Here is a 27,937-nt window from a genome sequence, read left to right on the forward strand (position 1 = left end):
GAGAGAGAGAGAGAGAGAGAGAGAGAGAGAGAGAGAGAGAGAGAGAGGGAGGGAGGGAGAGGGAGGGAGAGAGACAGAGAGAAAGAGAGAATCAAGTGGCTAAACTGCCCAGCTTCAAGATATGCCTGTTGAGCAGTTGGGTGCAAGAATCCTCAAGATGAATTCCGGGTTCCAATGAAAATGGATATGGTCATTTTACATTAAAAATTCTTTAAGAAACGACATAATTGAACAAGACTGATCTGGAAATGCTTTCTTGGATGTTTGAATTTCATAAATATTTTCTCTCTGGGATACTGCACTCTCAGAAAAATGTCTACAAATATTCAATACCACTGTATACATCATTTTAGAAACCAAGGGTGGGATTCCCCCTTTCCCCCTTCTAGTACCATCATAAGGAGAGCTTTGGGAGGTAAGCAGGCCATGATCTGTCCTCAACCCCCTCCTGTGGGGCTCTGGGAGATGCTCTTTTCATTGGGTTGGTTGATGGATATTGGCAAAGTGTCCTTTCTGCCTGCCTGCCTTCATTGGTGGGGACAAGAAGAGTGGCGGTGGCTCCCTCTTCTGCTAAAGTACAACTGACCACTGAAGAAGGTGGGCAGTAGGGAAGCAGTTGGAAAAAGGAAGCGGAGGTAGTCAGGGGAAGGTGAGGAAGCCCGCATTCAACGAGCCTCTCCTTTCTCTGGCCACCCTGCAGGGAGCTACTACTTCAGGTGAAGGTGAGAATTCAGCCCTGGGGAATCTGGGCTTCCTCTGCCTGAGGCAGCTCCTCTGCCCCAGGCTGCCGCAGCTGGGCACAATGTACACTACTAATGTGCCTTGATTTAAGCAAATCTGTGTGAAACAGTGATTTCATAAAATCAGTACAGTAATTCATGTTACAAAAGAACTTTTGGTTTACTAAAATTTTTGCCTAAAAATAATAAAATAAAATAAAATAAAATAAAAGGCTTCTTTAAAATATTAATATGTTTAGTATACATAAAATGATTCAATTTACAAAAAAACTTTAAGGGGCGTATTTTTGGGCCATTAAATTTGAAGGTAAGACAAATCGTCAAGTACTTGTTTTTGTGACAGAATACAACTTTGCTTATCACCAATAATTTAACTTCATAATCATTAACTTCAAGGTATTTAAAACTTGAATCAATTGAGAAAGATTATTAAAGATATCATTCTACTATTGTTCAAATTCTAGAAATGCTTCCAAATCCTATACTGAGAGTCAAGTCAGAGACACTCATCCTTTGCCCAAAGGATACCAAAATTGACTTGATGAAATAGTGGCTGTTTCTGTCTGAAATTTTTTAAAAAGGTAAATTTATTCAAGACAACGAAAAGTCAATAAATTCCAACGTTGAAAACTCAAAATCCCTAATTGGATTGCTTTTGCTTCCAAACCACAGAAGCTTCAATTTATGATTCAATAGTATGTTAATCTCAAAAGTGTCCTGATTTATGCTTTTTTTTTTCTTTCCACCACATACTTCTACATCATTGAAGTGTGTGTGTGTGTGTGTGTGTGTGTGTGTGTGTATAAAAAGCTGGCAGTGGGCTGTCTGTGGAGATAAAAGCATGGATGACACATTAAAGACATAACGTTCAGTTCACAGATGCGCTTACTCAACAATAGCGAGGACTGTCCGTGTCTCAGCAGCCACAGAGAGGACACACACACGCACACACATGCACGTGGATTTGCAACACAGATGAAGGCAAGAGAAAAAACGAGTAACTCTCATGCCCAGATGATTGATTGCATTAAGTTTCAGAGCGGTTTGTCTATAATTACTTCTCGCAGGCTTTAACATGCAGAAGCACTAGGGAACCTGACAGCGCCACAGACAACAGCCTTCGAATTGTGGGAGAAAATGATGCTGAAGTAGAAGAGGGTGCAATGAGGCCCTGATGGCCGCTGCCGCCCACATGCACTCGCTCATGCCTCTTCCACCCTCTCTCTGGGCTGTACATGGCCGTTCAGCGTGCAAAGGGGGAGAGGCCGGGCTGCCTACTCTACCTAAGTCTGCTCAGCTGAGTCCTGGCCCTGGGCAATGGCTGCAGTGCGATGAATTCGTCACTTAAAGCAACTGGGCTGGCGTACATCTATAAGGGACAAAGAAGGGGGGACAGACAAGTCAGTAAGGAGTCAGGATCACCTCAGAGACAGACACAGGACACGCGATCAGATGAGAGGAGGATACACATGGCACACATACATGACTCACAGGGGCAGGCCTAACTGTTCAAAGGATATCTGTGTTATTTATTCTTCACACTTAGACCAAAAGCTCAGAAAACAATCTCAGAAAAAAGGCCAACTTTCAGTTCTGGACAATGTTTCTTGTTAGTTTTGTTTAAACAACAAATTTGCTAACATTCTCGTTTGGGCTGGACCGTTTTATTTAGTGCATTTTCTTCTTCTCTTGATGACGCTGAACTAAAAGCTGTCCATGTCTATGGCAAAGAAGTAAGGTCCCACAAAGGACTATCATTTCATTACAGGGTTTTGTTGAAAAAAGAAAGTCAGAAAACAAGGTAACCCAAGAATGAAATGTTTGGTAGATCTGTCTAAAGTACACCAAACAAACATGGTCAACTCAGCATAAAAAGGATTGGTTAAACCAGGTGTTTGTGAATATGCGCTAAAGAACCAGTCTACTGAAGTAAATACCCCTACTCTGAATCAGTAATTTGGGAAGCCTACAGAGGTGGGGTCAAAATTCTGTGTCACTTTCTCAAAAAGCTCAAGCACAGGTAATACTACACTAAAGCCCCGACAATGACTTCATTCCAGCTAAAGGCACATAAGGCACCATATATTTTCGGAACCAACCGTTTAACATATAACTAATTAGTGTCACCAGTCTTTACTCCACTGTGTGACTGCTAAGAAAACACTTTCTGTGGTGCTTTTCCTAATGTACAACTTCTAGCTGTAGCAATAAATAACTCAATCTAGTCACAATCATGTCCCATAAAGGATTTGTTTTATAATGACTATATACGTAGGGCATAGACAATCTAGCACTTCAGAGGGAGAAAAAAGTAGTCTCTGAAGACCTAGATGAGAGCTTACAATGCACTATCAAACTACCTGAAGCTTACATATTTATCACTGTATATGTTTTACAATAATTAGTTGAAGATCAAAACATTTCCACTATCTATTTTTAGATCTAATTGCCTACATAGTATATATTGGAAAAGCTTGTCAACATTAATACACAAAGTAGAAAGATTTGTGTGGTCAATTTGGATTGTACAATTTCTTTATTCCTATCTGGAAATATTTTATCAGTATGACACCCCAATATAATGTAAACCAGACTATGGGCTAAATTTTAAGCACCAGTTCTCCAGGGTTAATGAACCAATACCTACACACTAAAGAAATGTTTTGTCCAAGACTGCCATGTCTATTAACAAAAACAAAAGGACTGCATGGGAAGCCTAGTGGCTTCTATGTATGAGACACTTCTGCTTGCAATCTGAAAACTCAGTGTTTAGATGAGAGGTTTGGTCTCCCAGAAATGCCGCCTAGTGGCAAATCTCCTGCAGTCACCATCTCATCTTCACTGGTACACAGTGGCTATTAAGAAGTCACTCGAGCTAGTCAGTAGTAACGTAAATAAATGTTCACTGCTAGCACAGTACACACAATTAGAAGTGAGTGTTGGTTATTACCAAGCACACAGGGACATGCTCTCCTAAGACTGCTATAAGACATAGTGTTCTATCAAGATGAACAGTTTTCCAATTTTAAGAGTAAGTCACAATCACACACATAGCACAGAATCTAATTCCTGTGTTACATGCTAGCAAACCTCTACTCCTATAATGAATATCTATCAAAAATGACCAAGAGAATAAAGATTTCCCATAAAAACACAGCTGAGTAAAAGTTGTGCAGCCTAAAGAGCTTTTTATCCTGTGTGCCATCAGAAAAGTGTCAGGCACTCAAATTAATTAAGATATTGAAAATATACCAAAGCTTTTAGAGTTATCTAACAATATTATTCTTAAAATATATTTATTACTATCTGGTAAACTAGTGTTTTAATATCTAGAACCATCCTAATGAATACAAATTATTTTCATTTATAAAAGAATAGTGTTCAATTTATTTACCAAGAAGCCTAAAAGTTACAAATACATTAAAAAATGTTTAAATTAAAACATTAAATTAAAATGTAATTTTAAAATCATGCTTTAAATGTGTATATAGCAATAGATTAAAAATAAGCATTTCACATTGAAAAGGATAGTATCATGCATGTTGACAAAAAAATACATATGATATAGCTACTTCCCTACAAGGCTTCTAAGAGTTCATAGATGCCTTTTGAAATATGAAAGGGCTTCCTGTGCAAACATGTTACCTGGGCCTTCTCAGTACTCGTTGGATGTAGCTGTCGATCAAACACTTTCTTCACAACGTCAAGAAATAGGCAAGTAACCACTATAAGGATTATCGCAAACCAAGCCGAGCCGCTTGACAGAAGTTGAATAAATACAAAGTATATATCCAGAAATGGCCTGTGAGATTAAAAAATAAAGTATCCTTAAGGGTGCAACAAAAAAAGCTTACATCAAATCACAAAGCAAAAAGAATGTTCCGCTGTAAGATGACTTGATTGGAGAGACTATCCCATGAAAGTGACATGGATTTGAAATCAATACCATCTAACAAACTGAATGACAAATGAAACAAAAGATAACGCAGTTGTTAAGATGGAATCCAATTAAATGGCTCCTCAGTGGAACTGCCCAATGCTTTCATGGTCTTGATTAGAACTGTCATGGCAAGAGACCTTGAAGAACAATAATCCTAATTCTCACTGGTCTAGGCCTCTCCTTCTGCTGATCCACAGAGATTGTTACTATGTGTATATGTATATGTATGTGCATATGTATATGCCTATTTATTATTACCCTCTGTTCCTAGCAGATGTTCAAATATACCACCTTGATATATCAAAACACCAAGGAGTATCGACAGATGTTTCTAAGAAGTGACTGAGGTCAGTTGCCCCAATCTCTAAAAGGTTAAAACCATGCTCACATTTTACTCTAAAAACATTCTTTGTGATAAACTTCATGATAAATAAAATATTGGTCTTGCACAACAACAGGCTGTTTTCTATTTTACTGAGTAAATAACTGAGCTTTAGAGAGGCAATTAATCTATTGGTTGCTTGAATTACATCAGAATCAGCCTTATCCAAGGAACTGGACATCTGAACAAGAAATATCTACAAAAAGATATTTGCAGGTACCATTTAGAAAGAAGGCAGGGAAGGAGACATGCATAAAAGCAGTGCAGAAACAAAAAGGCTGTTTGAAACAATGCTTGGGGAAAAGCAGCAGCTCTTTGGAGCGGATCTGAAGGCTGGAGTTCAGATGGCACCTCCCTTCCAAGGTTCACCCTCACAAGCTCAACTTTGCTGGTTCTGTCAGTGCCAACCTAACACGAACTGTCTAAGAGGTTTAGGCTGCCTGTTCCTTTAAAGTGTCAATCAACTCCAGGACTGATATTCATTTATTCTCTACCAGAATTAGAAAGAAAAATGAATGTACCTGGCATAAATAAGTGGCCCTATATGCTACAGAAGAACAGGCACTCAAATCTCCTCAGACAAGTATATTGTAAAACAAGACCTATTTCATGGTTTAGGACTTAAGTAATTACAGTATAACTTGGCATCTCCTATAATAAACTGAAACAGACTTTGGGGTCTATTCGATAGTAGAACTAGGTCCAAAGACTATGAAGAGAATGGAAGTTTTACACTGAGTGTTAAATATGTACTTAGTGTTTAATGGTTATGACACAGATGATCTAGCTACAATCACTCACCAGAAAATTCCTCCATAAAACAAAGAGAATGCAAAATAAAATGCAATGGATCCCCAGGTAACAACATGATTTATCCAGGTCCAGAAATGAGTTTCTAAAGCCATCTAAAATATCAAACATAACACACTCAGAAACACATTCACATAAAAAATATTTGCCAAATTTAATACAGAATACAGTCAAAAACACTGTTGCTTGGAATTGTAAATTGGAATATAAAAACAGAAGCAAGAGACCTATAATTACAGACCCAAGGGAAGGATGAATCAAAATGTGAAAGAGTGAGGAGAGAAGGAAGGACTTGGAGAGAAAGGGTGGAGGGGAAGAAGAGAGGGAGGGAAGGAGAGAAAGGAGAGAAAAAAGGAAAGAGAGGAGAGAAAAGAAACAGAGGGAGAAAGGGGATACTAGGAAGAGGACTAGAGGGGAGGAAAGTGGGCAAAGAACATAAAAGTCTCATACAATTAGCCTTAACCAATTAGCCTTCTCTAACACAAAAGGGAAGATGATGCCTCCTTGGCCAGATCTGAAGAAGTGGACTCCATCACTGCAGATGTGTATCTTCCCAGACCAGGCACACGCCTATACATCTAAGTACAAAGCCTCCCTCCAAGACCATCCCTCCTACCCCCACACCCCCTGCAATTTGTTGATTTATTGTCTCTGAGGGTGACGGGATCATGGTCTCTTCAGTCTGTGTTACTACAGCTTTTGCTGTAAACAGGCAATCACAACTTCACAAAACTTACATGAAAACTAGGCTTATTAGAAGAGAAATGAACATGCATGTGAAACCCAAAGAGTTCACAATCCATCCATAAAGAAGTTTGCATGTTTATGACAGCACAACAAAAGGAGGAGAAAACACAAATCTCTACCTAAAGGGACATAGTATAGAAGGGGGAAAGGGGCAGTAAAGGTAAGAAAAGGACAAAACCCCTCTCAAATGGGAGGAGCAAGGCAATGGCAAATGCCACCTTCTTCTCCCTTGGGAGCTGCTACCACACCGTGAAGATAGGAGGGTCTGCTTATCTACAAAGGTCCTGGCTGCACAAGCCGTTTCCCAGTGTAGTGCAGACTGACTGGCACCTGTCTTGACTCCCAAGGATACACAGGGTGTCCAGTGTGGGGTGCAAACAACAAATTATGTCAGCTTAGGGTGGGGCTTTGTCCTTGACACATGAGGAGGGCCTCCTGTATACTCTGGGTTCAGTGTTTCTGGATAACATGGCAACTCAAAAAGACAAGTTCAGGGGACCTCTTAACACTGCCAGGTGGGATGGCTGCTGAGAACAGATGTGCACAGCTATACTTTGGGGTATAACACTGGAGGCTCCTAGATGTTAATACTGGACATTATTAATGACTTAATAATTGTTCTCTACAAGGGAATCATGGCTGCCAACATTCTGACTCATCCCACTTTGTTTTTGATGCCCCACTTTCCTGAAAAAGCACTGGAGCTTTATGAGAGCCAGACGCTCTGGGATCCCCCCTCCTTCCCCCCGCCTCCCCCTCATTGCTGTGCCTTAAGTACACTCTCCCAGGGGAGTCCTCTGACTAAGCACCATCTTTGCTCTACCAGAGAAGCTGACTGACTGAGGCTTATGGGACTAATGAACTTAAGAGAAGATTCTTGAATAAGGGGAGCAGCTGTAATAAAAATATAGACTAAAAAGATAAACAGTCAAATATTCAGTGCTGGGAAAGGGGAAAGAAAAATAAAATCATCTAAGGATTTTGCTGAAGAAACCAAAAATACTGACATTAGCTGCACTGGTCTACCAATATATATAAATTTCTACACATTTTTAGTTGTAGGTTGCTTACCTTTACTGTGACTGTAATAACCATTACTGTGAAGACTAATGTACCAAATGTCCAATTTCCAAACATCTAAGCAGAAAGGATGAGTTATTGCATTTCTACTAATCAAAAAAAAAAAATACTATCCAACTATAAGTTACTAAATTTCCCAAATAATTTAATAAATCTTCTATTCTCTTTAAAATTGTTTCCATATGTAGGTGTGTTTATAAATACAGACACAGACATAGTGATAGGTGGTATAGACCCATAACCTTTTGGTAAAATGGATTAAGGAGGGGATAGGCAAGGACAAATATTGTCTGCCTTAATTTTTACTGGTTCAAAATTGTAGCATTTAAATAACAAATAATCCATATTAAGAACATTGCATAGCCTTTTAATTTGAAACCAGATATTGACAACTTAAATTTCTTTTAATCTTTACAACTTTTACTCTAATTCTATTTTGTTATAAAGTGAAACATTTAAAACTGTAACAAAAACTCTAAAAACATTTTAAGAAAACCATTATTTGGGGTATTTCTTTTACCTGGCCATTTCCAAGTAGAGATGCGTCTTCCCATATTAGAAAATAGCATCCAAAAAAGAAAATGAAGGCATGACTAAAACCAAGGATTGTCCAATAAAGAAATTTTTTAATGCTCAAGTGATTATTTTTACTTATGTCCCTGAAAATTGACAAAGAAGAAAAAGCAGTTTTAGAAACCATACTCGTATGCTATGAATATTTTAAAGCATTTAGGAAGTGCTTGGCATATAGCAGGTGCTTAATAAATGCTTGTTCCCTCCCTTCCTTTCCTTCCCCTTTTTATTAAATAGCTACTGAAATAAAAGAAACCAAAACTGACTTATTTTCATTGGTAATGATTAAGTGATTGGAGTTTTCAAAGAAAAGCCAGACTACTGAGGAAGATAAATTTACTTCAATTCAAATTACTAGTTTTATTTGTGTTTGATTCCAAGTATGATCCAAGTGGGCCTTTGGCAGAATATAAGCAAACACGCCAAGCCCAAGACCCAAGCCCAAGAACAGGAGAGGCTCATCCATCACCACAGTCCTTTGGTTCTATCATTGAGTCGGTCCTCTCCTAGGGGTGGGTTTGTTTTGTTTCATTTTTTTTTGGTGAGGCAATTGGGGTTAAGTGACTTGCCCAGGGTCACACTGCTAGTTAAGTGTCAAGTGTCTGAGGCCGGATTTGAACTCAAGACCTCCTGACTCCAGAGTAGGTGCTCTATCCACTGTGCCACCTGGATGCCTCAGGCTGGTTGGTTGGTTTTCATCAAGAGTTGTTATGAAGAGCAGAGTCTAGCCAAACTCTATTTTAAAAAATAATTCAATTTAATTTTATTTCCAGTTCTGAACTGTCTCTCTCCTTCTTTTCCCTCCCTCAACCCACTGAAAAGGCAAGAAAAAAAAAACTCATTACAAATATGTCTAGTTATGCAAAGCATTCTCATATTAGACACGACTAAAAAAAGAAAAGAAAAAGAAAGAGAAGAAAATATGCTTAGATATGTACTCTGAGTCCATCGCTTCTCTAACTGGAGGTGGATATAGCATGTTTCATCACAAATCCTTTGTGATCACAGTTCTAAGTATTTTACTCATTTCACTTTGCATCAGTTGGTACAAATTTTTCCAGGTTTGTCTAAAACTAGCACCTTCATTTCTATAGCACAATAATATTCCATCACATTCACATACCATAACCTGTTCAGTTATTCACGAATTGATGGGCACATCCTTAGTTTCTAAATCTTTGCCACTACAAAATGAGCTGCTATAAATATTTTTGTACACATGGGTTCTTCTCTTTCTTTCACTTCTTTGGGAGTATATTGCTAGGTCAAAGGACATGCACAGTTTAATAGGTTCTTGGGCATAGCTGAAGTCTAATTTTGAGGGTTCTGAGAAAACTATGCCACTCATGGACATAAGTTTGGGTAGTTCTGGTAGAAACAGGGAGCTGGTAAAACCTTAAGACTTACACCCTGGGCCTAGAGAAAAGTGACCCAAATTCCTAATTTTGCTATTCCTAGCAGAAGGGAAGAAAACCAACCCATTTTCCTCAGGAGAAGGGATAAGCCAGGCCAATCAGGGTAAGAATGGTAGCAACTTAAACCTAAGAACCATGTCCTTGCCCTAAAGGAGCTTACATTCTAGTAAGGAGATAAAACGCTGCAGTTAAATTTAGAACAGCTTCAGGTAAATGACATGCAATGCACTTCCTTTTCACATCTACGTCTTAAAAGTCCTATCTTTCTTTAAGGCAAGGCCTGCCTTTCCCTATTTCCAGTCCAAAAATCCATCTTTTTAAAATAAATGCAATCCTGGTGGTGTTGAATAGTATTGCATCTTGGAACACTACAATTTCCAAAGCAGGTGACTCTGAAAGCACTCATCATGGGTGCAAAACAGGTTGCAGCTTATCCCTACTGAGGAACTGTATGAATTGTGTAAGAGATCTTCCCGCAGAGATGCAGGCTCAGAAAGGAAGTAGGCCAGCCATGGGGAAAACTCAAGGCATAACCGAGCACTGGCCCTTCTACACTGCCTGGAGCAGGGTGGGTTGTGATCTGTCCTCTTGGAGGCAATGCTCACATTTGGGAGCCTGTGAAGAAAAGCAGGCAGGTATATGGGACGTTCCTTGCAGAGTCTTTTTTCTTCAACCCAAGTGTTTGATTATCTCTCTTCTTCCTTTTTTTGACAATTTGACAATCAATCCCTCAACGCTCTTAAAACAGAGCTAGTTTTAGACTGGAACACCTCTGTTTTTACACAGCACTGTGCTTCCGCTGCCTTTCTTGCCTTTGTTTTCTGTCATTCCTATTCACCTTGGCAGCACACGAAGGACCAGAATGTATAAGAGTCCAACTTTCTTAACACCACCATTAGTGACGAAGCAAACAGTGTGCCACGTGTATAACAATAACGGTCATTCCTCAGGAGATGGGTGGTTAAAGGATATGAACAGACAATTTTTTTTTTGAACAGGCAATTTTCAAAAGAAGAAATCCAAGTTATTAACAACCACATGAAACAATGCTCAAAAAATCACCAAAAATGAAAAAGAAATGCAAATTAAAACAACTCTAGGGTAACCTCATGCTCATCATATTAGAGAAGAGGACAAAATATTAAAATGATAAATTACAGATGGGAAAACACAATTTGGAATTAAGTTAAAACAATACTTGTACATACCCTTTGATCTAGCAATACCCCAATTAGACCTCCCCAAAAGGTCACAGACAGGAGGAAAGGTCCCAACTATACAAAAATACTTACAGCAGCACTCCGTGCAGGAGCAAAGAACTGAATGGAAAATGGTGTCCATTGATTAGGGAATGAGAGAATAAACTGGGATATGTTAGTGTAATACCATATTGTACTATAAAGAAATGAAAACTAAAGAATTCAGAGAAACTTGGGATAATATTTGACTGATGACTTGTAGGAGATAATGAAGCAGGAATGGAAGAATAATTTGCAAGATTACAATAACATAAAAGAGAACAACTCTCAAGTATGTCACACTGATCAATGCAGTAAAGAATCATAACTTCAGAAGAATGATGGTAAAACATTTCCCACTTCTTGCCAGAAAATGAAGAGGTGTAGAATGTGACATATATGTTCAGACATGGCCAACTGATCTGTTCTGCCTGTCTATACTTATTTGTTACAAAGGAAGATTCTAACAATAGAAGGGGTGGAGGACAAAGTCACTGGCAAGTGATAGCAATGTAAAAAAGTCAAGTGTCATTAGAACTTTTAAAATTTTGTTATCAAAATGCAGACAGATCTTTTCCATTTTTGTCCATTTACTCTCTTTCCTACCAATTTCATCTTTAAATAGTCTTGGGATGACCTAGCTGAACTAGGTCTCATGACAAGATTCCCAAAAACTCATTTTCCCCTCTACTGTTTCTCATAGTTTTTGTGAGGCAATTCTGTCCATAATCTTCTACTATATCCCCTGGAAAATTTTGCAATTGAGTTTACATTCTAAATTGGTGTCTTTTGTTACTGTATCTCACCAAAGCAAAGGAGATCAAATTTTTGCTGGATTAGGCAGTTTCTAAAATGTTTAAGCTACTCATTGGAGTGAGGGCCTTATAGTAGGTGAATATCCTTAGAATATGTTGATAGTCCATGTTGATGTCTATTCCTTTATCCACTTCCCTTTATTTTGGCCATTAATAGCTCATAAGTCAGATTTAAGCTATTTTAATTGCACATCAAATCTCCTTTTCAACTTTACCAAAACTTTTTTTCTTCTTGATCCAAAATAGATATAGCAAAATCGCACCAGTTAAAACTCTACAAATCAAAATCTGTGATAAGTGAAGCTGGACCCTCCATTTACAAGTTCAGGTTGTAACAGTACTATGAGAATCTGGTTTAACCTATAAGAGCTGAGATGTTTTGTTTGTTAAAGTATGGTATCAGGTTGCAATCATTATTAATTTAGTAGAACTGACCTAGTAAGGGAAAAAGAGATGAGAAAACTTTGTATTTTATGCGATGGCATTCCTAGGACCTTTTAACTGTCTACTTGAATACAGTCGTGTACAGGCAAGTGGTTTCTGTGTAGTTTATAATCTGTTTGATTACCCTGAATTGTATTTTCCAACACGGTTATCCTCTTTAAATGAAATAATAATCAAAATACTCAAGGTATATGGTGCTTTAATTTGGAAAGTCTCATAAAATTTTTTGTTTATCATCTTGTGAAACAGATGGAGTTACAGCTCTTTGTTGGCAGAAGAAGAGCAGGGAGACTGATAGCTAAGGCCATGGCTTCATGGTGTCCACCATCATGATGAGTATGCTCTAAAGGGTCCCTGGCATCTTTAGCCCTAGCTTCATCCCCAAAGGTCCCAACTAGGATACTGTCACCACCATGCTGGTGATTTGTGCAGCTGGTGGCTCTTTTTTGGCTTACTGCTATTTTGGACCACCATTTGAAACATGAAAGGATCTGGTAGCTTAAGTATCCATGGCCTTGATCAAGAGGATAATCTGTGCAATTCTTTATCATCTAGGTAAAGATAAATCCTCTTAATCTAAAGACTGTCTTGACTCATTTGTTTTGAGACCAGTTAGTTACGTTAAACATTTACATTATATTTGAATTCTCATCTTATTCTAGCTGTTTTTCTTTTTAAATAAAGAGCTATGGTTTCATTAATTACTAAAAGATCATGTTCAGAGGAAAAAAGCTTTTCCTAATGGTGTTAGAGCTATACCATGGTGTCTTTTCCACAGAGTTTAAAATGAAATTTCTCTTACTGGAATAAATTACTTTTCTGCTTTCTATGGGGAAAAAACCCAGATAGTGGTACATAAGCTACAATTATCTTCATGAAAAACTGGAAAAATCAGGTACGGTCTTAAAAGACAACTCTAAACACAAACACACACACACACACATGCGTGTCACTGGTTTCTATCGCTTCCACATTTATGAAAGGGAATATGCTTACCGATATAGAGTAGGTTTGCTCTGCAAGACGTGAGGATGTACATGCTGTTCCAAAAGACTATATATCAGAATAGGTAAAGAAGTGAAACAAATATTGTATAAAGTCAGGTAAACGCTGTCATACAGTGTCTAAAAACAAAAACAAATGGATATTTTTGAGAAGTTAAATTACAAAGGTGATACCACATTCATTCGTATGCAATAAGTGATAGTTGTACAGACAGTCCAAGGGTTCTTAACCTTTTGTGTGTCATGGACTCCTTGGGTAGTTAAGGTTCAAATGCATTAAATAAAACACATAAGATTACAAAGGAAAAAATTATGCTGAAAGTCATCAAAATATTTTTTAAAAATAAATTCAAAGATTCCAACTTAAGAACCTCTGATACAGTGTCTTAAGTTTTATAAAGTACTTTATATACATTATCTCATTTTATCTTCATAATGGTCCTACAATCGTAGAATCACACATTTTGAGATGAAAGGATCATTTAGCCCACTCTCTTAGGCTAGACTGTCTTTGGAAAATTGCAAATCAACTTTAATGACCCCAAGAATTGCACAGAAACAAAGATCCATCTTTTTAACACCACTGTCCCACTGGTATTGCTGGTGACATGGAGCACAGGAATCTCTGAAGAATTAAAGAATGACTTATACAAAAAGCAACAGAAAGGCATATACTGGTTGTGTGCAAGCTGTACTATAGATATAGAGTCAATGAGGAACTGTGAAAAATAGGAACGCAGGATGTTGTCAGGAAACGTCTGACAGGAAAAGAAGATGGTCCCACAGGTACTTTGACAATGCCAAGAGTAGACATTGCCCAAAGGATACCACATGGAGTATGAGTCCAGTATAGAGTTCAGCACATTAGGTGGACACCCTATGGCAAATGTATGGGAGGATATGGATGAGAATCCCACAGAAAAGGCAGGTATGGATAGGCTGCAATTTATATCATTGGAGGGAATGTATGGACTAGTGAGATCACAGATGCAGCTGAGTATTGAGAATCATAATTGCTTTGCTGGTTTGCCATCAGAATCAAATAAAGTAAGGCATGCAGTGGTTTTTTTTTTTTTTAAATGGGGCAATGGGGTTAAGTGACTTGCCCAGGGTCACACAGCTAGTGAGTGTTATGTGTCTGAGGTCGGATTTGAACTCAGGTCCTCCTGACTCCAAGGCTGGAGCTCCATCCACTGCACCACCCAGATGCCCCCCATGCAGAGTGTTTTGCAAATCTTGAAGCTCTATACAAATGTCAGTTATTAAAGAAAGAACAAAACACAACTTACACCTATTTACTTACTTGTTGTGAAAACAAACAATAGAACTGATATAAAAATTGGGGTGTGATAAAACACACATTCTGGAAAGCAAGATGAAAAGAGAATTTTCCATTAGAAATATTTAGTACAAAAACAGAAAACTTAAAGAATATTAGTTATATTTAACAACAATCTCTGTATCTTAGTATTTGGAACAGCCTTCTTAAACACAAATGAAAGCTTCTTAGAACTGGACAACTGAGGAACGAAAATGTGTACACATGACTAGCTGGGAAGGCAGAGAATTTGGCATGAATAACATTGGATAGCGTTATTTCCAATTTATAGCAGACAAAATTTAAGAGCCAGCACAAAGACAGGAATTCAAATCTCCCTGATTCTTTTATTCTGGCTAGGTGCCTAACATCAGAAATTTTGACTTCCTAACCAATATTCTTAATCTTGTGACCACAGAAAATTTGTTTACATAATATGAAGTCTTAAGTCTGCAAATGTCTTAACTTAAAAAATGCAAAAAAAAAGTTCAGTTATACATCTAATAGACAAAAAACAAGCATAATCATTCTCAAGAAGCTCCTATCATCTCCTTCTAGACATGTGCACACACTTCTCACCTTTAGCTCCCCCAAAGAAAGCTCCTCTAGGGGAGCAGCTAAGTCAGGGTGTCCTTTTCAGTATTCCTGGCCCTGAAATGGTACTCTACATGCAGCAGGCATTTAATGTTTGTTGTGCTGCAATGTATTATCAAATGTGAATTTTCCTCCCCAGCAGGATGAGGCTTTCTCTCTTTTCCCCTGCTATCTTCATTCCTTTTTCATCTTTCCAGGTCCTTCTCACCTGAACTAGGACTAAGGCTCAGTCTGCACTGGTGTGAAGTACCAGAACAAAACCGAGGGAGTTACAGGGAGCCCTTGACCCTCCTTTCCTGTCTTGCAGCGTCCCCAGAGTCCAGAACCCTCTTGTCTCCTCTGGCTCCTCCCCAGCTGCCCTATAGCATGCTCTTCACCCCACAAAGAGCATGAGTTTGAAGGAGCAGGCAATCTGAGGAAGCCCACCGGAGGAAAATCATTCCCTCGAAGTCCCATGACAACCTTCCTTCCCCTGGTTCCTTCAATCCCTGCTGGAACCCCCTTCCAAGCTAGAAAGCTACTAGGTCAAAGGCACCATTAGTGGCCTGGAGCTGGCAACCCCTGTTCTTACTGCCTCCTACGGAGGGATGATGACAAAGGAGAGAATCCTCTCCAACTACAAGAAGGGTGAAGATATACTCCTAACCTGTGGACATGCAATCATGAACATGCTATTAAAATAATTACAACTGGCTCATTACAGGTTGATTGGTTTTTCTGCATTGGCCTAAGAGACTAACCACCAAATCTTACAATGTTGTTATGGAAAAATAGATTTTAAGTTCCAAATGACTGACTTATAAATGAATATTTGGGAAAACAAAAGCCAACGAATGTAAAAAACTGTTTTATATGTAACTGAGGGGAAAATCAAACATTATTAAAAAAATGTATGAATAAATGAACATTTGGAACACAACCTGTACATAAGTTGGGGGCTGCCTATTATTAACAGAAAATTATAGGGTCATGCTGTTTGCTATCAAATAAAATCCCACTGCTCGTTCAGGACACAATCATGTGTTCTAAATATATTTCACAAACTTTCACTCTTTATAATAGAAAGTACCTTTAGAATAGTTTGTGCTAAACTTAGGCTCTTCCTATATAATGAGGCTTTCTATGAATAACTGTGACCCAACCATATTTCACGAATAGCCAACTGTATCTCTGCTCACCTTATAAAAAAAGTATTGTACAAGGGTTGCTATTCTAATATAATAAAAATGGCCATGGACAAAAAGCAATTTGGAGAGGAATTTAAATCTTGCAATTGCATAGTCGCTGTTTCGTGCGGCTTGTCTTCCTTCTTTTCCCATAATTCCTGTAAAAGAGGCAAGAAAAAAAAAAAAGGAAGACTCAGTACAGTCTAGCTTTCATGATAGTAACAAATGCTTTGGTCTTTAAGGGTGCAACAACCTGAGGCTGGCGTTACAACAAAGTCAAAAAGCCCTGGAGCTTTGCCGGAGTTCTTTGTAATTTCTGGAGCTCTCACCAAACCCTCCATCCCACCCCCAGACTACCATCAGCTTAAATAATGTGATTACTTTTCTAAGAACAGAATGGCTGCTACAATTTCTGATGCAGTTATCTTACGGACAAAAGCTTTAAACAGGGCCAACAGAGAATAATGTTTTTATTGCTACATTTCATTACAGGATCAAAATGTTAGTTTATGCCAAACATCAACCAATCAAAAGCCTCTACTAAGTTCCTGCTCTGTGACAGGCACTGGAGATAAAAAGACAAAAATGAGAAAGTCTCTGCCCTCAAGGAGCTTACACTTAAATGGTATAATATCAAGGTAACATCAGTTTATACAACTGGTAAACAGAGAATGTTTAAAGAATAGGGAGACAGGGACTGGAAGTGTGTTTTCAAAGGTACAGGAGAACTCTGATGAGGCAGTCCCCTCAGTAATTTTCAGTCTTACACAGCAGCCTGAAGCAGATGTTTCAAACTCAGACCGGACTTAAGATGCAATTGGGAAATGGGAAAGTACAACTTAGAAAATGCTCGTGTGTGGCATTCTAAGTTACAGTGCAGCCTAGGGATCCCTTTCTACTTGAGTTGAACCCGCTGGCCTAGAGTAGAGAGAGGGGGGCCACACTGCAAGCTGTCATTTTACACCTCCCTAACTGACGCACTCTCCTCCGCACAGCAGCTCTGCCAAAGCTCTCCATCACTCCTAGGACGGCCCTCAGCAGCCCCTCCCCTAATTCTCTCAGCAGAGAACCTCACTCACACTCACCAAAAGCTTCCTTTTGACCCTCACTCTCATCTCACAACACTCAGGGACCTTCTAGCACCATGTCCTCCTACCATTCTGTCTCCTATGATGAGGTGGCCCTTTTCCTTGCCCAGGGAAACCCCTTTACCTGCATAAATAATCTCATGACCTCCCATCTCTTTTAGCAGATTGTGACCTGTCATCACCACTTATCTTCAGTGTCTCCCTAACAGTTCCTTTCCTTCATCCTTAAAACCCTCACTTGATCTGTACATCCTGACTCTCTCTCTTCCCTTTGTGGCTCAACAACTTGAGATGGCCATCTTTAACAGCTGACTCCATATTCTCTCTCTCTCTGTTCTTACCAAAGTTACCAATTATCTCTTAATTACCTAATCCAACACTTTCTCTAGTCTCATACTTCTTGACCTCTGTGCAACCAATGGCACTATTAATCACCCTTTTCTCCTTAATCCTACTCTTTTCTCTCTTTTTTGTGACTTAATGTTAGTGCTATTTCTCTATTGTTTATTTCCAGTTAATTCTGCATGTCTTCTTTGTATATGGTTAATAATAATAATAATAGCTACCATTTATTAAGAGTCTAGTTTGTGCCAGGTACTCTGCTAAGTACTTTGCAGACATCACCTCATTTGATCCTCACGACAACCCTGGGAGGTAGGAACTATTATTATTTTCATTTTACAGATGAGAAAACTGAGGCAGAGTTTAAGTGACTTGCCTAGTATCAATCACACAACTAGTAAATGTCTGAGGCTGGATTTGAACTCAAGTCTTCCTGGTTCCAGGCCTGGTGCTCTTTACACTATAGCACCACCTAGCTGCCCCCTAATACTACCATCACCACAGTGCAGGCCTCAGGACTCTCCCTACTCCAGTCCTTGCTCTGCTCAACTGCCCAAATGATTTTCCTAAAGCCTAGGTCTGACCATGTCGCTCCTCCTGCCCCTTTAATAAACTCTGGCGGCTCTTTACTGCCTCCAGGAAAGCCCTTATCCCCCTCTCCACATTTCCAATCTTCTTATGCCCTACATCCAGTGACCTAGTCACACTGGTTCCTTGCTGTTCCTCACACCAGACACTCAGTAGACTTTCACTGGAATCCTCTCCCTCTTCATCGCTACTGCCTGGGTTTGCTGCCTTCCTTCCAGCCATAACTGAACTTTCCTCTTCTGCTCTCCCTTGAAGCTGCCGCTCCCCAATTAGCGCTCCCCTCCGAGTACCCCGACGTGGACCTTGTGTGCACCCGTTCTCTCCCATCAGACTGAAAGGTCCTGGAGGGCAAGGCCTGGCCTTCGCATTTCTTGTTACAGCACTGCCATGGCAGCAGCAGGTGGCTAACCCATGGTGGGTGACTAGTTCTTGTCTACAGAGACAGCTCTATCCACTATGCTAAGCTGCTTCTCATACAAAACAAACAGAATAATTTGGCAGGAAGAGGGGTGACACTAGTAACTGGGAGACGAGGAAAGTCCCAGGAAGGTGGCCATGGATAACGAAAGCAGAAAGTGCTGGAAATGGATGGCCCGGTAGGGGAAGCATGTGGCCTGACTGAATCATTGGGGCTTATCTACTTTGTGGTACACCAGAGTCAGAGGACCTGGATTCCAATCCCAGCTCCAATGCTTAGCTGTGGGTCATCAAACTCCCATGTTCCCAATTTCCTCATCTCTAAGACATGGGACATGGACCAGACAGACGGCCTTGAAGGTCCCTTCCACGTGCCTATTACCATCTGAAAGAGCAGTCAGACTGGGGCGTCATTTTAGATGGGAGAATCATTTTCACCCTTCATATATTTGTATGTGTTAAAAGTTATTATGAGTATAATTACTGTAGGTAGCAGTACCTGGTCTAAAATAGATGATTTAAGTTAAAAAAAAAAAAGGAAAAAAGAATTAAGAACAAAGTTCATCATCTTAAAGTTAGAGGGCTGTGAGGTTCTCTTATCTATACTGCAGTCTCATACACTTTCATCTTAAAGCTTTGTGAAAGACTGTAAAACCTTAAGATTCCAAAAGGATGAATTGATAGCTAACAGTAACTTTGTAAAAGGTAGCACTAAAGAATTCTGAAACATGCCAAATGCTCCACCTGAGGGTAAGGGGTAACTGTTATTTTAGAAGTCGTATGGCAGAGCGGACAGAGCCAGGAAAGCCTGGGCTCCAGCTCTGCCGCTGGCACGTCCTGGTGCTCCCTTCACCTGCACTGGCTTCCTCTTGACGGTGTTTCTGTGCTTAATGAAATCACAGATTCAGTCCACGTCTCTATAATTACTATCATGAGTCACCAACTTAATGCAATGTAGAGGTCTGTGTGCTCTATAATTTGGAACAGAAGTTCTTTAAGAAATAGTGATTATTCAAGGAAAATTCAAAACGAGTATTTTAGCTACAATGTACTTACGAGAACAAAGCTTTGACATATGACAAGATTACATGTGTGGCTTCAGTCTCAATTTGCATATTTGGCATTGTAGTCTAAGAGACAAATGGAAAGTTCAAAATACTGACTACGTATCAACTTAAAAAGTTAAGAAAAAAGTCAGTCACCTATGCCAACATGTGCTTCTTGTATCATGCTTACATCATTAGCACCATCACCAACAGCCAACGTTATAGGTTTTTCTGGAGAGATTTTGATCAGTCTTATTACCTGAAAAGGGACAATTTTCATTAGTTCTCATAAAATTAGCTCTTAGTGAATGCTTGTTAACTTACTACTGAGGCAAGATACGAATCATTACGCCAATACAGCCTGTTTTTCTAAAGAAATAAGTATTAATATTCTTAATTCTATAAACCATTAGATTATCCAAGGAAACACATTTACATGATTTTAGGCATATACATCTGAGAAACCGCAGAGCTTGAGAGAAGAAGCATTGTGGAAATTCCAGATACTTAGGCTAGCATAAGTTTGAGAAAGAAAACATGAAGAAGATAGCATTTCCAAAATTCGACTATTACTTTCCTTTCAAAACACAAACTTAGGTTTATTCAACACCATAAAAATTTAGAAATTAAGAGCAGAGGCAGAACTCATTTGCTCTTATTTCTGCTTAGTTGAGTGAAATTTAATTTATGGAAAATAAAGGAAAAGGTTAGGAATCTAAGAATGTCTTTCCAAAATAACATGGGAAAAAAGTATCTTTGTGGAAAAAAATCTACAGTTGATTTAAAAAAAAATTCCCTGTAAATTAAATGTTTTAAACTTCTTCCATACTTCTCATTTCTGAATCCTATGTTTTTATAAACAAAAATTCTCCCAATACCCAGGCTCACAGTCAACTCTGAGACCAAGAAGGAGATGCAGAGAAGCTGGGAAACCTGCACTGTGCTACTCAGTGCTCTTGGAACTCTGTAGAGCCTGCCCCTAGAGGTCTTATTGTCACACAGTTGAATTTATGTCCATTCCAGAACACAGACAAACTCTAACCCTTTCTTGGGTAAAAATGTATTCTTATAGGCAGCTGGTGGTACTGAAGGGAGAGAAGTTCAAATCCTGTTTCAGACACCTACTAGCTGTGTGACTCTGGATGAGTCACTTAACCTCTGTCTACCTCAGTTTCCTCATCTGCAAAATGAGGAAAATAATAGCACCTGCCTCCCAGGTTGGCCATGAGAACGAAATGAGGTAATATTTACAAGGCCCTTGGTGAACCTAGCTTTTATAATTTATTATTATTATTATTATTACATATTTATATATGCCATCTATTTATAATAGTTTTAAGGTCCTCTCTTAACTTCAGATCAAGCTCGTCCTTCCACACAGTTTTATCTGCCCGTTAAGAAAGTGAACCACAGGTGTCTGGAGTTTATAGATGCTTCTTAAACAAACCTCCATTGCCTATAGTCTAACACTTGAAAGGGAGAAGTGAACAGTATTTAAAATCACACACAATAAATTCTGAATGCTGTCAAATTCTGAACACAGACTACTTGTGAATCCCTAGGAGGTGAATCAAAGTGTTCAGCTTCTCAGTGCAGCAGGTAGCGAGGGCAGTAACAAGCGCCTGATTTAGATTCAGGAGAGATGTGGGCAGGTGCTCATGGCCTCCCCTCCCCATGTCATTCTCACAGACCCTGCAAGGTCTACATGAACCCTGGAGGTCAAGCCTTTCTTCACTGCCTAGGAGGCACCGCCAAGGCAGCTCCCCAGAAAGCCTTTCTGAACCGGCATCCTCCCAAGTCACAGCAGGAAATATGTTAAAACTTCCTGACACTCATCACGCATCACTCCCTCGCCCCTTAGGTGGCCCTCAATTCTGATTCGGTCAGTCAGGTCAACAAGCATTTATTAAGCAGTTATCGTGTGCCAGGCAGGCACTGTGGGATGTACCAAGAATACAAAAAGGCTCAGAAACAAGGCAACTCAGTGACTCAGTGGCTGGAGCACTGGACCTGAAGTCAGGAAGACCTGAGTTCAAATATGGCCAAAGACACTTTCTAGCTGTGTGGCCCTGGGCAAGTCCCTTAACCTCAGCTTGCCTCAAGTTTCCTCAACTGGAAACAGGGATAATAATAGCACCTACCTCACAGAGTTGTGAGGCTCAAATGAGATCACTGTAAAGTGCCTCGAACAGTGCCTTGCACATAGTAGTTCCTATATAAATGCTTATCCCCAACCCCCACAAGAAGTACTGCCCTCAAAGAGCTCATGTGCACATACAAGATGTACACAGCGTAAACAGAAGGTAACTTCCAAGGAAAGGGATGAGCAGCAGGGGAAGATGGGGATGTTCCATCATTAGCAGTGACAGGGCCTCACAGGACTGCTGTTAAAGATGGGTTTTTACAGCAGGGGCTAGCTTGAGATCACTGAAGAGGCTGGATCATTTCCCAGGTAAAGCACCTAAGACCTACATGATGATGGACAAATTCAGTCCATCACCCACGCAGCTCAACAGTGCCGTTCACTGGACTTGTTCCTTGGTACACAGCTAGGCTTTGGAACCCTGCAGCCTCCCTCCGGACTCTCTGGGACTTGGGACACCTAACTCAGTATCATCAGAAAATGAGATCACTTGTAGAATGTCCATCTACAAGTAATGCCTCTTCCATGCCCCTTCTGGTGACCTGCCTGTCCTACTCATTGCTGGGACGAAGGCATTCCTTTGAATCTTGAGTTGTTACAACCTGTCCCATAGGGTCACGATGAGGAAAGCATTTTGTAAACCTCCAGGTGCTATCCAAAGGTAAAGTATTATTATTATTTTATCTTGTAATTCTTATCTGCAAACTATTTTGATCATCTTTTTCTAATTTTTTTTTAGAACAATGAGGAAAGCTGGCCAGTGACATGAGCTCCCATCAATTACCATTATTTTTGTCTCAAGGAGGCCACAGTTTAAACACAGAGTAAAGCACAAATCTAAAGCACCCACAAAAGGCTCCAGAGCTACACGCCCTCCCAACTGACTGTCAAGAGAAAGTTCTCCACGTTAGGGAGACCAATGTCCTCCTGCGATCCCAGTGCCTTCTCCTCTCCTGAACACCAAGCATACTACACTCCAGGCACTGAGAGATACAAAGACAAATGAAACAGTTCCTGTCTTCAGGGAGCTTACACTAGGATTCTCCATCTATACTCTCTCATTTTGTGACCTCATCAGCTCTTACAATTTAATTATGTAGGAGGTAGTCTTGCAAAGTGGCTGCATCTGGATTCAGAGAGCATCTGGGCTCAAATCCCTGCTCTACTGCTCATCAGCTGTGTGATTTTGAGAAAGTCCCCTCACTCCATGGGGCCTGAGCGTCCTCCCCTGGAGGATGAGGAGGCTGGATACTAAACCCTCTGCTTGGCCTTCAAAGCCCCCTCCCATCTTTCCAGTCTTCTTACACCTTATTCCCCACCACATACTCTTTCCACCTAGTGACAGTGGCCTCTTAGCTGTTCCATGAAGATGACCCTCCATCTCCAGGCTCTAGGAATTTCTCTGGCCCAGACCTGGAATGCCCTCTGTCCCTTGTATCCAACTACTGACCTTCCTGGTTTTCCTTTAAGTCCCAACTAAAATCCCACCTCCTACAGGAAACCTTCCCCAAACCCTCCTAATTCCAGTGCCTTCTCTCCGTTCATTTTTTCCTATTTATCCTTTATATAACTTATTAGTCCATACAGTTTGCTTGTTGCCTTCTCCATTTTGCTCCTCGAGGGCAGGGAATGTCTTTTGCCTCTTTTTGTATCCCAAATGCTACTTAATAAATGTTTACTGACTGATTAGCCTGAGGCCCCTTCTAGTTCTGGACCTATGGCCCTGAGGCACCTTGGTCATGATAACCTGAGATTAGTAGGAAAGTCCAGGCTCAAGACTGCATAAATATTGTGGTAAATTTTTGTAAGCAATTTCAAAGGTTTTAGGATTAGGAAAAAAAAAAAAGAAATGAAAGACTTGCTGGCCATGCTACTATATCAGAACAGTTTTTCACTGAATAACTGCATGAACATATATAGCTTTATGCGTCCAAAACTGATTTTAATCTTTAATGAAAATTCCAAAGCCAAGTGGGAATATATGCAGACAAAAACTTCATAATTGGAATAACTGGAATTCCCTAAGTGGAATTTCACTACAATTATAATTTTTTCAATGGAATTATTTTGTTAAATAAATTTTTAAAAACCACTAAAATATGAGACTAAAAAAGGGCTGCTCTCCAAGTACGGTTCATGAAGTTCTTTCAGCTTTTCCCTTTTTTGGCCTCTGCAACACTCAGAGCTGCTGATACCTCCCCTCTCCCATGGACACCCTTTTCCCAAGTGAGGTTAAAACTTCCATTCTCCACAATGGCGCTCTCACCTTTCCAGCCTGAGAGCCCACACTTACGTATGGGGTACTCCTTCAGTTAAGCTGAACTACTTTGTCTCTTGAATGTTTTCTCCTACTTTACCATGTCAATGCTCTTGCTCATATAGAATGTCTGATGCTGTAGAGATGGATTCCCTGCTATCCTAGCTGAGGCTGCGGGAACTTCATTTATTTATTTATTAACAATATATTAATAATAGTAATAGTATAATATTACATTATTATATATAACACAATAAATTATAATAATATTATATATTAATTAATTTATTAACTTCATCTTATTTTTTATTTGTTTGTTCGTTTGTTTTTGGCGAGGCAATGGGGTGAAGTGACTTGTCCAGGGTCACACAGCTGTTAAATGTCAAGTGTCTGAGGTCAGATTTGAACTCTTCCTGAATCCAGAGCCAGTGCTCTATCCACTACCATCTAGCTGCCCCCCAAGCTGCAGGAACTTCAGAAGAAACTGGAGAGCAGAGTCACCTAAATATGGCTAGGCTTCTAAACTAGGCCCAGGCCAACCAAGGGAGGCAAAGACGGAGACCTTGAGGTCTAACAAAAGCTTGGTGCCTGCTCTCTACTGACTTTGTGCCACCTTACACCTGGCTTCTGACTCTCTCATTCTTCCCAGTCCTTGCTGTGATGGCTGGTTCTGACCCAGACTCTGCTTCCCTTCTGATCCTTCTTGCTCTTGAGCATCCCGACCATCTTCTCCCTTACAAATTTGCCTCAGGGCTGTAACACTTCGTTTGGTGCTGCTGGCACTTATCAAGCAGTAAAGCTATCTGGGGGGGGGGGGGGCTCGTCTCCCTTCTAGACCATCAGCTCCACGAAGGTGGGAATCAAGTTGTCCTCCTAACCTCTATTATCTAACCTTCCTGCTTTCTAGCACAATGCCTGGTAAGAAAGTGCTTAATTAATGTCTGCTGAATTCAATTGAGCTTACATATGCCTTCCTTGGGACCAAGAAATAAGAACCTCCTTAGTGAGAATGGACTGGTTCTGCTTTTATTCTCTGCTTTTTAAAATTTATAGAGCCTGAGAAAAGTAAAATGTACACCTAACAAAAAATATGGCCACACTTCCATTGCTACAAAAGGTGCATAAACAGTTAGCGAAGCCAGGGGAAAACATGAGGGTCTGATGTTTTACTAATCCATCTCCCATAAGCCCATCACTTTACCTACGAAGCGCTGACTTTGCTCATGAAACACGAGCTGGGTGAAGCGAAGCTTCCTGTGAATGAAAGGAGCCGAGGGCCCGCCCCCCCATCCTGCCCCTAGGAGCCTGCACAGGAGGCACAGCCTGGCCTGTGGGCCGAAGGCCCCCCCCCACCCGCCCCTAGGAGCCTGCACAGGAGGCACAGCCTGGCCTGTGGGCTGAGGGCCCCCCCATCCCACCCCTAGGAGCCTGCACAGGAGGCACAGCCTGGCCTGTGGGCCGAGGGTGGCACATACTTTTGCCTTCTGCAGTGGGGCCATGCGGCAACAGAGGACAGCGCAGCAGCTTTTACACACGTCCATGAATATCTTCTCGTGCTCCCTCAGGGCCAGAGAAAGACTGCTCCCGTCCACCACCAACCCATGCTGGATCACGTGGTCTTCAGCAATTCTGGAAAAGAAAGCATTTTGATTTTCAACCGAGTGCTACAGCCCCATTCACTACACTTAAATAAGAGTAACGGATTTTTCCCCCCCTGAAACTGCAGTTTTTACTCTTTCTTTGTAGTTATTTATCTTGTTATGGGGCAGCAGTTCCCATGGCCATTCTGCTCTCAAAGCCTGATATGCCTGAATCCTTGAAGGTGCTGTGATTCACTGAGGGGCAGCACCACTGTCTCCCGAGCTTCCTACGTGGCATCCAAGGGGCCTCAGAAGTCAGTGAATCCAACCCCTATTTTATAGATAAGGAAATTCAGGCACAGTGAGTGTAAGTGACGGGCTTAGGGCCACACAGCCCCATGTGAGAAAGGGTCTTCCTGAGGTCAAGTTCAGGGACCCTACCCCCTATGCCATGCTAGGAACAAAAGTATTATCGCCTTTCGCCAACCTGATGATGAGTCATTCTAAATTAGCTGAGCTGGACTCCAGACAACACAGAGTCTATTAATGGAATTACTTTTCCAGGAAAGTAATATCTGCCTGGAACCAAACTTCAGCGGAGGAATTTATTCACATTATCTCAGTCCAACTTGGCCTGACTAGTCCTGGTGTCTGAGCCCCAGCATGGTCCCAAGATTCCCGGAGCACCGGGAGGGGAAGGAGGCCAGACATGCAACCAAGCAGAACTGCACGAGAAAGGTTCCCATCAGTGAAGAGCTCCGGGGGAGCCTGCTCTCCTATGGCTGGAAGAAACCATAAAAGACATGAGGGAACCTCTGCTCCCTCCCAGCAGACTCTAGTAACAAGAGATGAGGCAATGAAAAGAAACAGAGGCTGTAGAGAGAGTGGAACTCTCACCATCCCTACTGCTAAAAGGAATTTACCTTTACAGAGGCAAACAGCCCCACTACTCTCTGCTTTATTAAACTCTACTTTACCTACTCAGTGACCCCCTGAAATTCTTTGGTAAGGGACAAAGTTTTTGCTCCATAACTAGAGATAAAAATTACTCTCTCCAAGTGCAGGCTGGATAAGCATGCGTTAAGACTCTTCTGGATGGACCTCTACACTAGGAGAGTACAGGACACTAAAGCCAGAGGACCAGGGCTCAACCCTCGTCTCTGAGACTTCACTTCCTGGGTGACCCAGGCAAGGTTATTAACCATTCTGGGCCCCCCTTTCTTCATCTGTAAACTAAGAGGACTGCACTCAACGGCCTCTGAGCGAGGGCCTTGGCTGCTCTTCATCCAAGAGGCTATGACTGTCAACCCCTGCTTCTTCAGTCAACTCCAGGACAGATACAAGATCTTCCAGCTTTTAAAGCCCTGCGTAAGCTGACTTGCTGCTGCCTTCCCAGTTTCTGAGCCCTTTCTCCCCTCCATGTACTTTGGCAATCTAGTGACCTCATCCCCAAGGCTTGCCCCGAAGCCTTAGCTAAATGACCGCCTTCTGCAAGAAGCCTGTCCTGAGCTTCCTTTCAAATGATCTCCAAATTATCCTGTATATCTCGTTTGTACAGAGTGGGGTCCTTGAGAGCAAGGACAGTCTTTTGCATTAATACACACTGCCTGGTACACAGTAAGCACTTAATAAATGCTTGTTGACTGAACTTAAATGAACACAAAGCTGTGTGTTCATAAATGTGTAACACACATACACACACTAGATTCTTTTCACCTCCCACGTTTTGGATGCTATGTCTCAGGATCTAATACCCTACCAGCTTCTTTGGTCCTATCAGTGATGGCTCAGTCCAAATGATCTGCACTTAAAAGCACCAACATATCAAATATACATCATATACAACAAAAATATACATCATTACTGAAATCTGTTTTCCTGGGAGTTTTCAATGACCCCACTGGATGGCAGCATTTAAATAGCCAATACTTAGAATAACTCAGTGTAAAGAACTCCTTCTCCAGAAAGGCTTCAGCTAAATAGCCCATCCCAACAGCGACGCTCCAACAGCCAAGGCCCCTCATTTCAAAAAATCTACGCTTTGTCAGTTTCCCTCGGAAGAATTTAAATCAATCAATCGACACATGAGTGTGTGCCACACAGGCCTGCCATGTAAGCACAGGCCACATAGGAGATCCACTAAGAGGTGACTACACTTGTCACCCAGATTAGACCCTGCCCACATGAGGCTGCCAAAACCACACGGCGTA

At 40.7% G+C, this 27,937-nt stretch overlaps 1 protein-coding gene across 8 annotated transcripts in view; it reads right to left on the minus strand.

Annotated features, from left to right (window-relative positions):
• ATP11B (ATPase phospholipid transporting 11B (putative)) overlaps positions 1-27,937 on the minus strand; it is a 144,019-nt gene that overhangs the window by 13,356 nt on the left and 102,726 nt on the right. For 7 of the 8 annotated variants that reach the window (XM_027875864.1, XM_027875861.1, XM_027875865.1 and 4 more), the window contains exons 20-28: positions 25,623-25,776; positions 19,904-20,006; positions 16,279-16,424; positions 14,492-14,551; positions 13,181-13,308; positions 8,220-8,358; positions 7,691-7,756; positions 5,864-5,967; positions 4,386-4,542 (exon numbers count right to left, since the gene is read on the minus strand). In XM_027875864.1, the coding sequence (XP_027731665.1) occupies positions 4,386-4,542; positions 5,864-5,967; positions 7,691-7,756; positions 8,220-8,358; positions 13,181-13,308; positions 14,492-14,551; positions 16,279-16,424; positions 19,904-20,006; positions 25,623-25,776 (1,057 nt within the window). Of the gene's footprint in view, positions 1-2,023; positions 2,110-4,385; positions 4,543-5,863; positions 5,968-7,690; positions 7,757-8,219; positions 8,359-13,180; positions 13,309-14,491; positions 14,552-16,278; positions 16,425-19,903; positions 20,007-25,622; positions 25,777-27,937 lie in introns of all 8 variants that reach the window. The other variant, XM_027875866.1, reaches the window with a different exon arrangement.

This window comes from Vombatus ursinus, unplaced genomic scaffold (genome assembly GCF_900497805.2).
Source record: "Vombatus ursinus unplaced genomic scaffold, bare-nosed wombat genome assembly UNPS02014810.1, whole genome shotgun sequence".
NCBI classification, from domain to species: domain Eukaryota; kingdom Metazoa; phylum Chordata; class Mammalia; order Diprotodontia; family Vombatidae; genus Vombatus; species Vombatus ursinus.